The sequence below is a fragment of the Emydura macquarii genome, unplaced genomic scaffold (assembly GCF_026122565.2).
Source record: "Emydura macquarii macquarii isolate MOO-44397 ecotype Brisbane River unplaced genomic scaffold, CSIRO-AGI_Emac_v2 contig_2116, whole genome shotgun sequence".
In the NCBI taxonomy this organism is placed as follows: Eukaryota; Metazoa; Chordata; order Testudines; family Chelidae; genus Emydura; species Emydura macquarii.
Window position 1 is genome coordinate 45391 of NW_027132253.1, and position 12561 is coordinate 57951.

Consider the following 12561-nt stretch of genomic DNA (forward strand, 5'->3'; position numbering starts at 1 on the left):
CAGACAAAATAGATCATGCAACCAGCCTGCGCGCATGCCCACACACCAGCTTTCCCCCATAGTATTGCCAACACTGTATTTTAGAAATACGAGACAGTTTTCTTCATACCATCCCACTCCTTACCTCTTGTTCCTGGTCCGGGGTACCGCACCCGGCGCCGGCTGTGCTCCCAGCCATGTGTGACGTGCACGGTATCGCTGTCAGGTTGGCATGTGCCCAGCTTATCTTCTGGGGTTTTTTCAATGGGGCCAGTGTTCCCTCAGTTGGACCCAGTGAAAAAATAAATGGCATGTTTTCACTGGCAGCCAGCCAGGAGGCAATCCTGATGAAACATGGGATGAAAGGCATCCCATATAATCAGTATGGGATAGGCAATTTGTTATTTAAATAAGGGACATCCCTCCCTTATAATACAGGAATCTCAAACCAGACCTCACAGGTGCGTTCCATGCTGCCACATGGAACGTGTTAGGCAGCACTGAACAGTGCTGGGTACAAGACAGTTCTTGTCAAAGAACTCACCCACACCAGATCCAGCAGCGCAGAGGTGTTTCTGCCACAAAGCGATCAAATCACTGTGGAAGGAGCAACCTTCCTCCATTCCGGTGGCGCAAACCGAACGCAGGGGTGGCACCTCTTAAATGTCATGATTTTGCAGAGATCTGGCCTCCTTCAGTTGCTCACTATATTCAAAACCAGCATTGCGTGCTCTTAGCCACATCGCCGGGATGGACAGAAACACCCCGGCATAATGTGCTCTCCAACTCTCCATCGACACGTGAAGGGGCACAAGCCCTGACTACCCGCCACTGCCTATCAGGCTGTCCCAGAGATTCATGGATTCGCAGCATTGATCCAGATCTGGGAACGTCGCTAAACAATGCCTGATGCGATGCCATCAGCCATGGTCAGTCAGGTTGGCGCAGCAGTCCTCAGTAGACAATGCGTGTGTGATGATGGGGCTTATACTATGGGACCGTTGGCAACTCTACCAGCCCCCACAAGGAGACTCTAATGGGTTTCCAGTTCTTCCAATCCCTCCAGCAGGGCACTGCCCTCTGGGTTAAAGTCTCATGTCAGCTGAAGGATCAAACGAGGGTCCCGAATCACTTCCGACTTCCCCTTTATACAGTTTGGGCCTTTGCTGCCCAGAGAGAGTTTCAAAGGCTGGGCTCAGTATAACCAGCATTGTGGTGTTCTGATTCCAATTTCCACAGGAAACCCACCGAGGGAGCCAGGAACACACAGCTACATAGAACACGTCCTGATGATACAAAAAGCTATCAATATCCCATGGATCCCAGCTGGTGTCAGTTGGCCATAGCTCCATTTGGAGTCAATGGGGCAGATCCCAGCTGACACGTCTTAACGTATCAGTCTTTTTAACTTTCCACGTTTCCAAGGTCTCACATCTGTCACAAGGGACCACTTGGACACTGTGCAAACTAATTATTACATCAGGAGTCACCAGGTGGCGCTGTTACACATATTCTTCCAAGTCCTATTCCTTAGCCATTGTGGGTTGTCGTTTGTTTTATGATGGAGTTTATTTCAGGAAGGAGCTGACGCAAGCAGTGAGAGAGTTTGCTCCCTACTTTAATCTCTCTAACCAGAGTCAGTTCTTGGGTCAGGGTTGGTCCTTGGAAACCAAGCGTTGGTGTGTGGGCTGGGATTTTGGAGTGGGAGTTGCCTTCATGCCATTTGTGACGCTTCTGTTCCAGGACTAGTGTGTATATCGTAAACAAGGCCCTTTGTTCTCAGTTTTTATTTTATTTAAAATGTCCTTGGAATATATCAGTGGTTATTACAAAAATACAAAAACAGGTGAAAATGAGCGCAAAAAATTAGAGTTTTCTGGGTAAATATCAAGGTTAGTTTTGGGGGATGGAAGGACAGAAAAAGAGCAACAAATAGAGAAAAAGTTTCCAAGAATACTGCAAGTAAAAGTAGTTTAATGCTGTAGCTTATTTAATGAACTGTACATTAACAGTATGTACACAGAAGCACACGAATGCACGTGTGTATTTTCCACTACATCGCCTTACTTTAATAGACAGCAACGCATGTACACTTAAACTAACTTATTATTAACATAAACACATTTACCTAACAAAATGAACATGTACAAACATCCATCTGTGATGGGTGGACAGGATGAAGATACAGTCCAGGAGAGGGGTGGAAGGGACAAGGCGACAAATACACTGGATAAGTTGTGTACAATTCTTAGATGGCCAGTATCAGGGAGCTGTTATCTGGTTGCAGCTTCCTGTAAGTGTTATGGGAGAGGTGGGTTTGAGGAGGGAATTGAAGCTGTTAAACGAAAAACTTTCATTTCCATCAAAACTTTTTACGGCAATTCGTGTGGATTTTTCGACAAGCCCTAACAGTCACTGAGGAAGGGGATCTTTCCCCTCATTTCCCCTGGGTCTGCAGACTTGAACTTGCGAGGCTCATGTATGGGGCTAAAAATCTGTTTCACCTTGTATGTAGCTGGGACACTCTGAGTACCTTTCCCAGACCTGGGGAAGAGCTTTGTGTAGCTTGAAAGCTTGTCAAGAAAAGATATTCCTTCATACATCTTGTCTCTCTGGGACCAACCTGGCTAGAACAACACTACATATTGAAATCAATGGAAGTCAGGAGCCTGCAACAGACCTTGGCCCGTGTGTTTGTGAACATTGGATAGCAGCCAGGTCACACACCAAATTCCTCTGAACCACTGGTATTACGGTCCTCATATATTCACATGAAGTGAAGTGTCAAAAAGATAAACATCCAGCTTCATGGCAGGTCACCTGCAATACACAGCCACTGTTGCCATTCCAGGGAACTGGGGAACGAGAGGGGCGTGGCATTCATTTTTGAAAGCCTGTATTCACCAGGCACAGATTAGATAATCTGCCCTCAATTCTGGAGAACAATAAAAAAAAAAACCTGGCAACATTTATGACTACATACCGCACAGCGTGCCACCTGTCTGCCTGACCCCAAAGCAGACGATTTCCTTCGAACTCAGAGCAGATAACCTAGTGACACCAACATGGATTGATCGAGTCACAAGCTGGGTGCTGTGAATCAGCTGTAGCCCCAGTGGCGTCAATGGGGCCAGATCCGCAGCTGGTGTTAGTTGGCTGTAGTTCCATTGGAGTCACTGGGGCCAGACCCCAGCTGGGGTCAATCGGCCATCACTCCATTGGAGTTTATTACTATTATTTGTGTTACCATGGACTGTTGAAGCGCTAGTCATGGACCAGAGCCCCATTATGCAAATCAACTTTGGCCTCAGTGTAATTATTTCAATTTTCACCAGCCTGGGACCTGGCCGTTAATCTTACTTGTTGAAATTGTGTTGACTAAAGGTGTTAGCAAGTTTTATCAGAGAGAGTTCCAGGGAACTGACAATAGATTAAGGTCAAATGTTGGAAACGCAGCATGATTAACACTTTCCTGATACTGCCTGTGGTTCTTTTCATGTTGCACAAAAGAGAAACTGAGGCACAGAGCAGGGATGTGTCCTTGCCCAAGATCACAGAGCAAGTCAATGACAGAGCTGGGGATAGAATCCAGGAGTCCTGACTCCCAGCCCCCCTTACTTTAACCCATTAGACCCCACTCCCCTCCCAGAGCTAGGGATAGAACCCAGGAGTCCTGCTTGGACTCCATTGCTCTAACCACTAGACCACAATTGCCAGCTCTGCTGTGTGACTTTAGGTGAGACCCTGCCCCCCTTTGTGAGTCAGTGGTGTATTACTCTTCACTGGGAGTGGCGCTAGCTGGCAAACTACTGATATGTCACAAAGGTCCATGCACTAGCTAGCTGAGAGTTCACTCTCCCACTCGTACAGGGTCGCCAAGCTCAGTGGGTCACAGAAAGGCAACAGGGTGGAACTGAAAAGCGCTCGGGAATGAAACAAATATTAGAAGAAGATTTGCAACATTCTCCACCCAGCTGTCCTGATACTGAGAGCTCTTATTCTTATACGCTGACGTTCACCCTTGTTCCGAGAGCCGGTACAAGTCCTATGGACCTTAAATCTAAGTGTTAGAAAGAGGTGCCTCCAGGGGCCTGTGTCCCATCCCCCTGAGCCAGCCAATACCCGCCCTGGGACCAGATGAGAGCTGTCATTGCCTAGAAGGCAAAGGGCCTGTGTCCCATTCCCTGTCCCCTGAGCCAGCCAGTCCCCCACCCTGGGGCTGGATTGCAGCCAGTGCCCCCTAGAGGGGAGATGCCCCATGCCCCACTCCCTGCTCCCCGAACGAGCCAGTCCCTTGCACATAAGAGAAACTCTTTCACCGTTATCAGTGTATTGGAGTCGGTTACAGACGTACGCCTGCCTGGCCCCACCAGAGCCTGACGTGGCCTGTTTCCCACATCAGAGCAGGCAGCAGCTATCAGTCAGGGCATCTCCAGACTCCTGTTCCCATTCAGCTGGTGTTGCAAAGGCATCCCCCGAGGAGGACAGGGGAGTCAGAGAAGATCCCACAGGGCTCCTGGGAGCCTGTTCGAGGCTTACAGTGCAGCAGCCCCACTGGTGGATCCTGCAGCAGAAGCAGCAGAACTTGTTGGACTTCCCAGCCTGCTGAGTCGAAACCCAAGCTGAGCCTTAGTGCGAAGATAACCAGTGCATATAATGAACGCATGTGTCCACTAGGTGGCAGGACTGCACGACACGGACCAGCAATTCATTGGGAGAGCCATGGGGTCACGTGGTCCCCTTCCAGAGCCGGGGATAGAACCCAGGAGTCCAGGCTCCCAGCTCCAACCACTAGCCCCCACTCCCCTCCCAGAGCTGGGGATAGAACCCAGGAGCAGTGGCGTACTGTGGGTCTCCAGCACTCGGGGGCCAATATTTGCATTTGTGGCCCCCTCCCGGCAGTGGCAGCAGTGGCAGCACCCCCTGGGGGGTGGGGGTCTGCAGGCCCGTTTCCTGCTGTCCTCCACTCCCTCCTCTCTTCCCCCCACCCTGTGGGGGAGTGGGAGTGACGGCCAGATGCCTCTGGGCTGCCTGGCGGTGGGGGGGGGGGGGGTGGAGGGCATGACAGGCTGTGGTCCCCGTGGCTCCCTTGTTGTGCGCAGTGTGGAGGTGGAGGGGCCAGGAGGACACTTTCTCACCCCGTCACAGTGAGATTCCTTGACCACAGGCAGGCCTGAGCTGGGGTCAATGTGGTTGCCGGGGATCTCAAAGCTCGACGGCCTCTGCTGCCTCCGACAGCGGGGGTGGCTCCTCCAGCCCAGCTAGTGCTCTCCCCAGGCCAGTGCCCAGGGGCATGGCCCCCTCCCACCTCACCCCCCTTGGTACGCCACTGCCCAGGAGTCCTGGCTCCTGGCCCCCCCGCTCCAACCACTAGACACCACTTCCCTCCCAGAGCCAGGGGTAGAATCCTGGATCTCAGCCCTTCCTCCATGCTGAAAACACAGACACAAGAGCAGATCTGATTCTATCCAGAAGATGGCACTATTGCTCCTCACCCGTACTAGCATCAAGAAATTGAACGGTACCCCAGCATTGGGGGGACCAGTATTAAATAGTGTGATGGTGGGTGACAGCCTTTAACCCTAGTCCTTGAGCTCACAAGGTCGCTTTTCTCGCCTTTGCCCTCGCAAACTGAAGCACCATGTTAGAGAGATGCAAAAACCGGCCAATGGCCTTTTTAAGCAATAAAATAGCGAGCAATGTCAGTCCCTTATCAATCAAAGTTATGTTTTAATATGCCTGAGCTTTGAAAAACTGCTCTCACTATGCGCGACCGTGACCGGCAGCGTGAGCAGAATCCTTCCAGCTAGCCACATGTTCAGAGAAGTGTCCTTCAGCTCTGCATCAGGAGTGAACTGGAGAACTTGGAGTGGCGAGTGCTATTCTGTTTTCCCTTTTGCTGCTAACAAGAAAAACAGCGCCCGGAGCGTGGCACCACCCAACCCCAGCACCCCAGGCGGTTGCCTGCCCTTAAATCCGGCCCTGGCAGAGGCTCTAGGGGTTTTTCGCCTTCCTCTGCAGCCCGGGGCATGGGTCGCTCGCAGGTTTAAACTAGAGTAAATGGTGGAGTCTCTGTAAGTTGAAGTCTTTACGTCAAGATTTGAGGACTTCACAAACTCAGCCAGAGGTTGTGGGCCTATTCCAGGAATGTGTGGGCGAAGGTCTGTGGCCTGCGATGTGCAGGAGGTCAGATTAGGTGATCATGATGGTCCCTTCTCATCTTAGAGTCTATGAGCCTGTGCCTCAGTTTCCCCTGGGATATTAATGCTTCATCCATTTAGTCTGTTAGCTTATTGGGGCAGGGCCTGTGTCTTGTGTACCTGTGCAGCACCCAGCACATTGGGCTCCTGATCTCAGCACTACCGAAATGACTGTTGGATGAGTGTACTAAAATATGCAGCTCAAGCAGTTGAGTTTCATGCTTTCACCTCTGAAGATCCTGGGTTAGTCCCTACTCCCCTTCCAGGGCTGGGGATAGACCCCAGGAGTCCTGGGTCCCAGGCTGGCCTGCTGTAACCACTAGACAGTACCTCCTTCCCAGAGCTGACAGCAACAGCAGATTTAGTTTCTGGTAGATGCTTCCTCTGAAGCAGCAGGTATGGGGTAAACTTTGTAACCAGGTCTTTGATTGCTGGATTGTTTTGGCTTCTCTGCTCATGTTTCTGCCTCCACTGCTGCACTTTGGAGTGGGAGGAAATGTTAAAGTTTGCTGCCAGTTCCCTCCAAACCACCAGATGTCTCTTCTCTACTTGCCATGCTGTTACCTCTCTGCGCCTAGGACACCCTACTGCGGGTGGCTGAGACAGAGAGACGGCCCGTATACCAGTCTCTGAGCCAGCCAGCGCTGCCCTCAGCCCTGGAGCTGGATTGGCATCAGCACCCCCTAGAGGGGAAAGGTCCCGTGTCCCATCCCTGATTCTCCTTGGACAAAGCATAATCTCTGTTGAACTGAAACATTTCTGGATCTTTGCAAATTAAACTCAGAGTGGCCAGGAAACCTGGCTGCTTGTGAAAGTGACAGGGCTGCACTAAAACTCTTGACCACAAGGGGGTGCTGTGGTATTGCTGGCAGGGGGCCAGCACTGGGTTGTATTCCATGGGGTGATGTGTACTGGTTAGACCAGGAGGTGATATCGGTCCATTCTCGATGGTTGTAGGGAGGCAGAGCAGCTAGGAAGCAGTGCTTCTTGAGCAAGAGTGACTTGTACAGGGGAGCGGTGGAATCTAATGGCTTAAAAAGGGCCAGCTGGGAGCCAGCAGTCCTGACTTCCCTTCCTGATGCTGGAAGGAGAATGGGGCGTAGGGGGTTAGAGTAGGGGTGTGGCTAGGAGTCAGGACTCCTGGGTCCTATCCCTGGATCTGGGAGGAGAGTGGGGCCTAGTGGGCAGGACATGGGCGAGTGGGACTCTCCCGTTGTATTACCAGACTTAGCACTGAGACGTGTTATCTCGAACAAATGCCTTCAACTCTGCACTTGCAGTCAGAGGCCCAGTGAGGGGGACCCTCCCTTTGCAGGCAGGGCTGGCTCCAATGCCCCAGGGCAGCACTAGGGGGCGCTGTGCTGCAGGGAGCGGGGTGGGGGCAGCGCACAGGGAATGGGTGACAAGCACGTGGCCCGTGAGAATAAAGAGCCAAACTCCATGTCTAGGTAGCCACTTTATTGGGGTTGAGCAGGAGGGTTCGCGGCAACCGCCCTCCCCGAACCCAGTCTTTGGTGCCAGACGATCTCAGCCCCCGGCTGGCTTGGATCTGCTGCCAGGAAGGGCTGGGGAGTCTCGCGGTGCTCCCAGGTGACGGGCGAAGGGGGTCAGAAGTTGCAGCAGATCCCACAGCCCATCATCCCAGGACAGCAGCCACAGCAGAAACGACAGCCAGCGACACCCTGAGGCTTCTGGACGAGACGGAGAGACTGGAGTGAGGCCTGCCGCTACCCGAACCCCCATCCCCGCCCCCCAAGCCGCTTCCTCTCCCAGCGCTGGGGACACACCCCAGCAGTCCTGACGCCCAGCCCCCCTGCCCTAACCCGTAGACCTCCCCCTACTCACCACTTCTCTCTTCACCATCACCTTGGATTCGCCTCTTCCTTCCTGCCAGTCCTGGGACTCCAAGCCCTGTAAGAGAGGGAGAGACGGGAGTCACCCGTGCCCCACAGGCTTGTTGGCCACGCGGTCGCTGCTCCGGAGGGATCATACTAACGTCCATCTCTAACGCACGTCCTGAGTGGAGTGCTGGGCTCTGTTCCCAGCTCTGGCTGGGGACCGGGGTGGTCTAGTGGTCAGAGCAGGGGCAGTGGGAGTCAGGTCTCCTGGGTTGTATCCCTGGCTCGGGGAAGGGAGGGATGGAAATCCACCGCATTACAACAGCTGCAGTCTGACAGTCAGGACTGCTGACTTCCATTCCCAGTTCTGCTACCGATTTGCTGTGTGACCTGGAGCGACTCACTTCCCCAGTGAATGCCTCAGTTTCCCCTCCCACCTTTTGGTTCATGGGAAGCTCTGTGGGGCACGGTCTGTCCCTCACTGTGTCTGGGCAGCGCCTGGCACACCAGGAAATGGAATAGGCTCCCCCACTCACCTCAGCCAGGGACGCTCCGTGGATTCCCTCGGCGCAAAGGAGGGACACGGACAGGAGCATGAGAGCCAGCATCTGGAACCTCATCTTGTCTCGGGGTCGGTTCTTCTCTGTGAGCAGCTGAATGGGGCTGGGAGCTAACGGGACCTGTATTTATTCACTAGCTAAGTGCCCTCTTGGCCAATGGAGTCAGCGATTGCTAAAAGACGGGAGATTTCCAGTAAGCAAGGTGCTGGGCAAATAATTGTTTGGCTATCAATCCACGTCCTTCTGGTAAAAGACACTTGTAATTACAAAATATGGGACTTTTTTTTTACCAAACAGCTTCCATTACTAGCCAGGTGACACCCATCTGCCAGAGTCAGGGATAGACTAACCCAGGAGTCCTGATTCCCAGCCCCCCTGCCCTCACCCACTAGCCCCCCTGCCTTCACCCACTAGACCCCCCCAAACTGAGATAGAACTAGAATTGCCTATTTTGATCGGACGTATTCCTGGAAGTTTCATCTCATGACAACCTTTAATTAAAGATTAATCTTTAATTCCTGGAGACTCCAGGATAATCCTTGTGGGTTGGCAACCCTAGAGAACCCAGGAGTCCTGGCTTCCAGCTCCTCTGCTCTAACCCATGACCCCCCACTCCCAGAGCTGGTGATGGAACCCAGGAATCCTGACTCCAATTCCCTTTAACAGGCTTTAAGACCACCCCACAGTCTGCCCTTTTATTTGGAGGACACAGGCCAAAATTTTCCAAAGTTGGTCACTTACTTTGACTCTATGTTTAGCTGGATTAGCTTAGAAAAGATTCCCAGAGGTTCTGCTCTCCCAGATGTCAGTGCAGTGGGGACTTGTCATTAATTACGTTACAGGGTGCACACGTAGACGCCAACAGATCAGGTCCCCATTGTGCCGGGCACTGCACAGACAGAGCCAGAGACAGGCCCTGCCCCAGCTGAGGAAACATTTTGAAACAAATAAAACAACTTCATTTCAGGTACTTGCAAAATATCTGTTTAAAATGTCATTTTGAATTGTGTTTTGTTTTTGTGCGTATTTTTCGTGTTTGTATTATTTCAGCTATGCCGGCGACTTCATAACATGTCAGTAGCAGCAGGACAAAATATGAGCAAGATTCAGAGATTTCAAGGGCAGAAGGGACCGTTATGATCATCTAGTCTGACCCCTTTGTGTCTCAGGCCTGAAAATGGCCCTAAAATAATCCCCAGCACAGAACTTTATTATCCACCTTGATTTAGAAATTGCCTGTGATGGAGAATCTGCCACAACCCTTGTAAATCATTCCAGTGATTCATTATCTTCACTGCTAAAAATCTACACATTTCCAGTCTGAATTTCTCTAGCTTCATCTTCCAGTCATTGAATCATGTTATACTTTTCTCTGAGAGACTGAAGAGCTGATTATCAAATATTTATTCCCAATGTAGGTACTTATAAATAGGCTGAAGGGAATCTGATGTTTTAATAACTTGGATTGATAATATCAATGTTTATTTTTAAGCATTTTTTTATATCTATCGATTTTAAATTATCCCTGTGGTGGGAAACTATGCGGGGGGAGTCAGACAGTAATAATTAAATGACAGTAGGCGTTGAGATTCCAAAAGTTAAAGGTTTATAACCATTAAAACACAATTTGTCAACATCACATGTCAAATGATACAAAGTAAACAGCCTGAAATCAAACCCTAATAAATACTCAAGCAGCATTTTTCTTCCTTTGCCTATTGGTTCATTTCTAATGTTAATGGTGGAAATATGTTTTCATCCCTTTGTGTGTGTATCATGAAATTGACGGTTACTGAACAAATCTAATCCTTCCAAGACTGCTTGTCGGCGAAGACAGGTGCTTATAAACGACTAGCAGCATGTCATCGTAGAACAGATTAGAATACGTGAACGATTCTCTCTTTGTAACAGGACAGTTGTTGAAATCTTCCTTTCTTTTGTATGATTTTGTTCTGAAAATCCTGCAGGGCAGCGGCTGCTTAGCACGGATTGATACCGCTGGCCTTCTCCTGTCACTCCAAGCAGCTGGACTCTGTTTGCAGCTCGCTCGCTTGATCAGAGCTCGGGTTGGGATGGCTCCTCGAGCTGGGAATCATGCCTTGAGCTCAAAGGGGCGACCTGGCTGGAGCGTCTCCTGTTCGTGTTGCGATGAACCAGGGGGACGCTTTGACACCAATTCCCTGTGAAATGGAAATTTTCCCAGTTTCAAACAGGTCTCCTGGCAAGGATCGGATCCAGTCAGGTCTGCAGAGCAAGTGCCGCTCATCCACCGGGCAGTGTAGTCTAGGTCCCTGTTTGAGTGGCCAATCATGAGATCCCAGGGCTGGGATAGCAGGGGGTGCAGGTCGAGACTGAGGAGTACCAACAGATCTGTGGAGAGGCGGCGGGTCAGGAGTGAGGGACCCTGGCAGAGCTGGCGGAAGTGGGGAGCCCAGAGAAGCCGGGGCTGTGTGTCTCTACCTCGCTGGCTCTCAGAGACCTGACCTATTAAAGCGGAGCAGCAGGCGCTGTCTTTACACCCCGACAGGATCTGATCAGCCCCCGCTGTCAGCAGCAGAGCAGGGCAGGGGAGCATGTGGGCTCAACCGCACAAACCAGGGACCTTCCTTTGAGGGGACGGCAGCTCTACGGCTCCTCCCGGCACTGATAGTCCCAGCTGTAACCAGACAGCAGGAGTCAGCAAGCAGGGCCTGCAGTGCCCTTCCTAGACCAGCAAACACAAGGGGTCCCTAAGCCAGGGTTAGAGAACCCAGGAGTCCTGACTTCCAGCCCCAGCACCTAAACCACCCCCACTCGACCCCACTCCCCTCCCAGAGCCAGGATAGAACCCAGGAGTCCTGATTGCCAGCCCCACCCCCACTACATCCCACTGCTCTCCCAGCGCTGAGGCTAGTCCAGACTCCCAGCCCCCCCTCCAGCCATTCTTGGCACCTCCACGGGGGCATTCCCAGATTTGCAGCCCCAGAGCTGGGAATCTTGGCCTGTAACTGGAACACGCTTGGTTAATGATCAACCCCCAAACCCGCCTCGAAGCCAGTGAGGGCTCGGGGGAGGGGGATGTTTGCTCTCTGCCCCTCACCTGCTCGCCACAGTGTGTCTGAGAAGTGGGGTGACCTGGCCTTGGAATTGAGGGGTGTCTAGGGATCTGGGCCGTTTTTAAGTTAAAAATGAGTTAAGGGGCGAATGCCCTGCCAGGACATGCAAACAGGGAATGGTGAGCAGGGCTGTGATATCACCTCTGTGCATGACATTAGTGAGAGTCAGGGGGTAAACCAGCTAACACCCAGGGGCAGGGAGTCCTACAGGTTAACGCCACTAGTACCCAGTGGAAGAGGGTCCACAAATTAACAGCACCAGTACCTAGTGGCAGGGAGTCCCGCAGGTTACACCGGTGATACCCAGCAGAAGAGAGTCCTGCGGGTTAACCTGACCAATCCCTAGTGGCAGGGAGTCCCAGGGCTTAACCAGCCTGCCATACAGAAGCAGCCTTTTCAGTCGTGGCGTGGATGGCAGGTCGCCATAAACTCACTCACTGCAGCGTGCTGCAAGGCACCGCGCGCCGGCCCCGCACTGCAGGCGAAGACGCGGCTCAGCATTTCAATAACTGTGTCAGTTTGTAGCCCAGAGCTCTGGGCCGACGGGGCCGGGTTAATCGCACCGCGGGGCTGCGGTCTGGGGCTGTTTCTCATCCAAACCCCAGGCTGCGCTGTCAGCGCCTGGCGGCCTAGATTCGAACAGAGATAGCAGGCCACGTGTGACACAAACTGTACAGCGCCTTCAACCTCTGAGCATGAGACAGAGGGCAGGGGAGAGGACGTGACCCAACTCAAAGCCAGCTACACCGTACACTGCTCTCTGAGCGCAGCCCGCTCTGAGCATTCACCTCCCCCAGGTGGGATCTCGCGGTCGGCCACTCAACCCGGGGTCTAGACATGCTCCCCGGCGGACAAGCGGCATCTGCTCTGCAGGCCCCATTGGATCCGA

At 52.2% G+C, this 12561-nt stretch overlaps 1 protein-coding gene across 1 annotated transcript; it reads right to left on the minus strand.

Annotated features, from left to right (window-relative positions):
* Positions 1-7629: 7629 nt before the first annotated feature.
* On the minus strand, positions 7630-8662 carry LOC137160046 (hepcidin-like). Its single transcript, XM_067558497.1, has 3 exons — positions 8554-8662; positions 8025-8090; positions 7630-7870 (listed from the first exon to the last, which is right to left on the minus strand). The coding sequence occupies exons 1-3, from the start codon at positions 8635-8637 to the stop codon at positions 7787-7789; spliced, it is 234 nt and encodes a 77-aa protein (XP_067414598.1). The 5' UTR covers positions 8638-8662; the 3' UTR covers positions 7630-7786.
* Between the last annotated feature and the right edge of the window lie 3899 nt (positions 8663-12561).

Coding starts and splice junctions, on each gene's coding strand:
- LOC137160046 (XM_067558497.1), bottom strand. CDS start 8,637: ATGAGGTTCCAGATGCTGGCTCTCATGCTCCTGTCCGTGTCCCTCCTT. Junction 8,091..8,553: donor ACGGAGCGTCCCTGGCTGAG/GTGAGTGGGGGA, acceptor CCTCTCTTACAG/GGCTTGGAGTCCCAGGACTG. Junction 7,871..8,024: donor TGATGGTGAAGAGAGAAGTG/GTGAGTAGGGGG, acceptor CGTCTCGTCCAG/AAGCCTCAGGGTGTCGCTGG.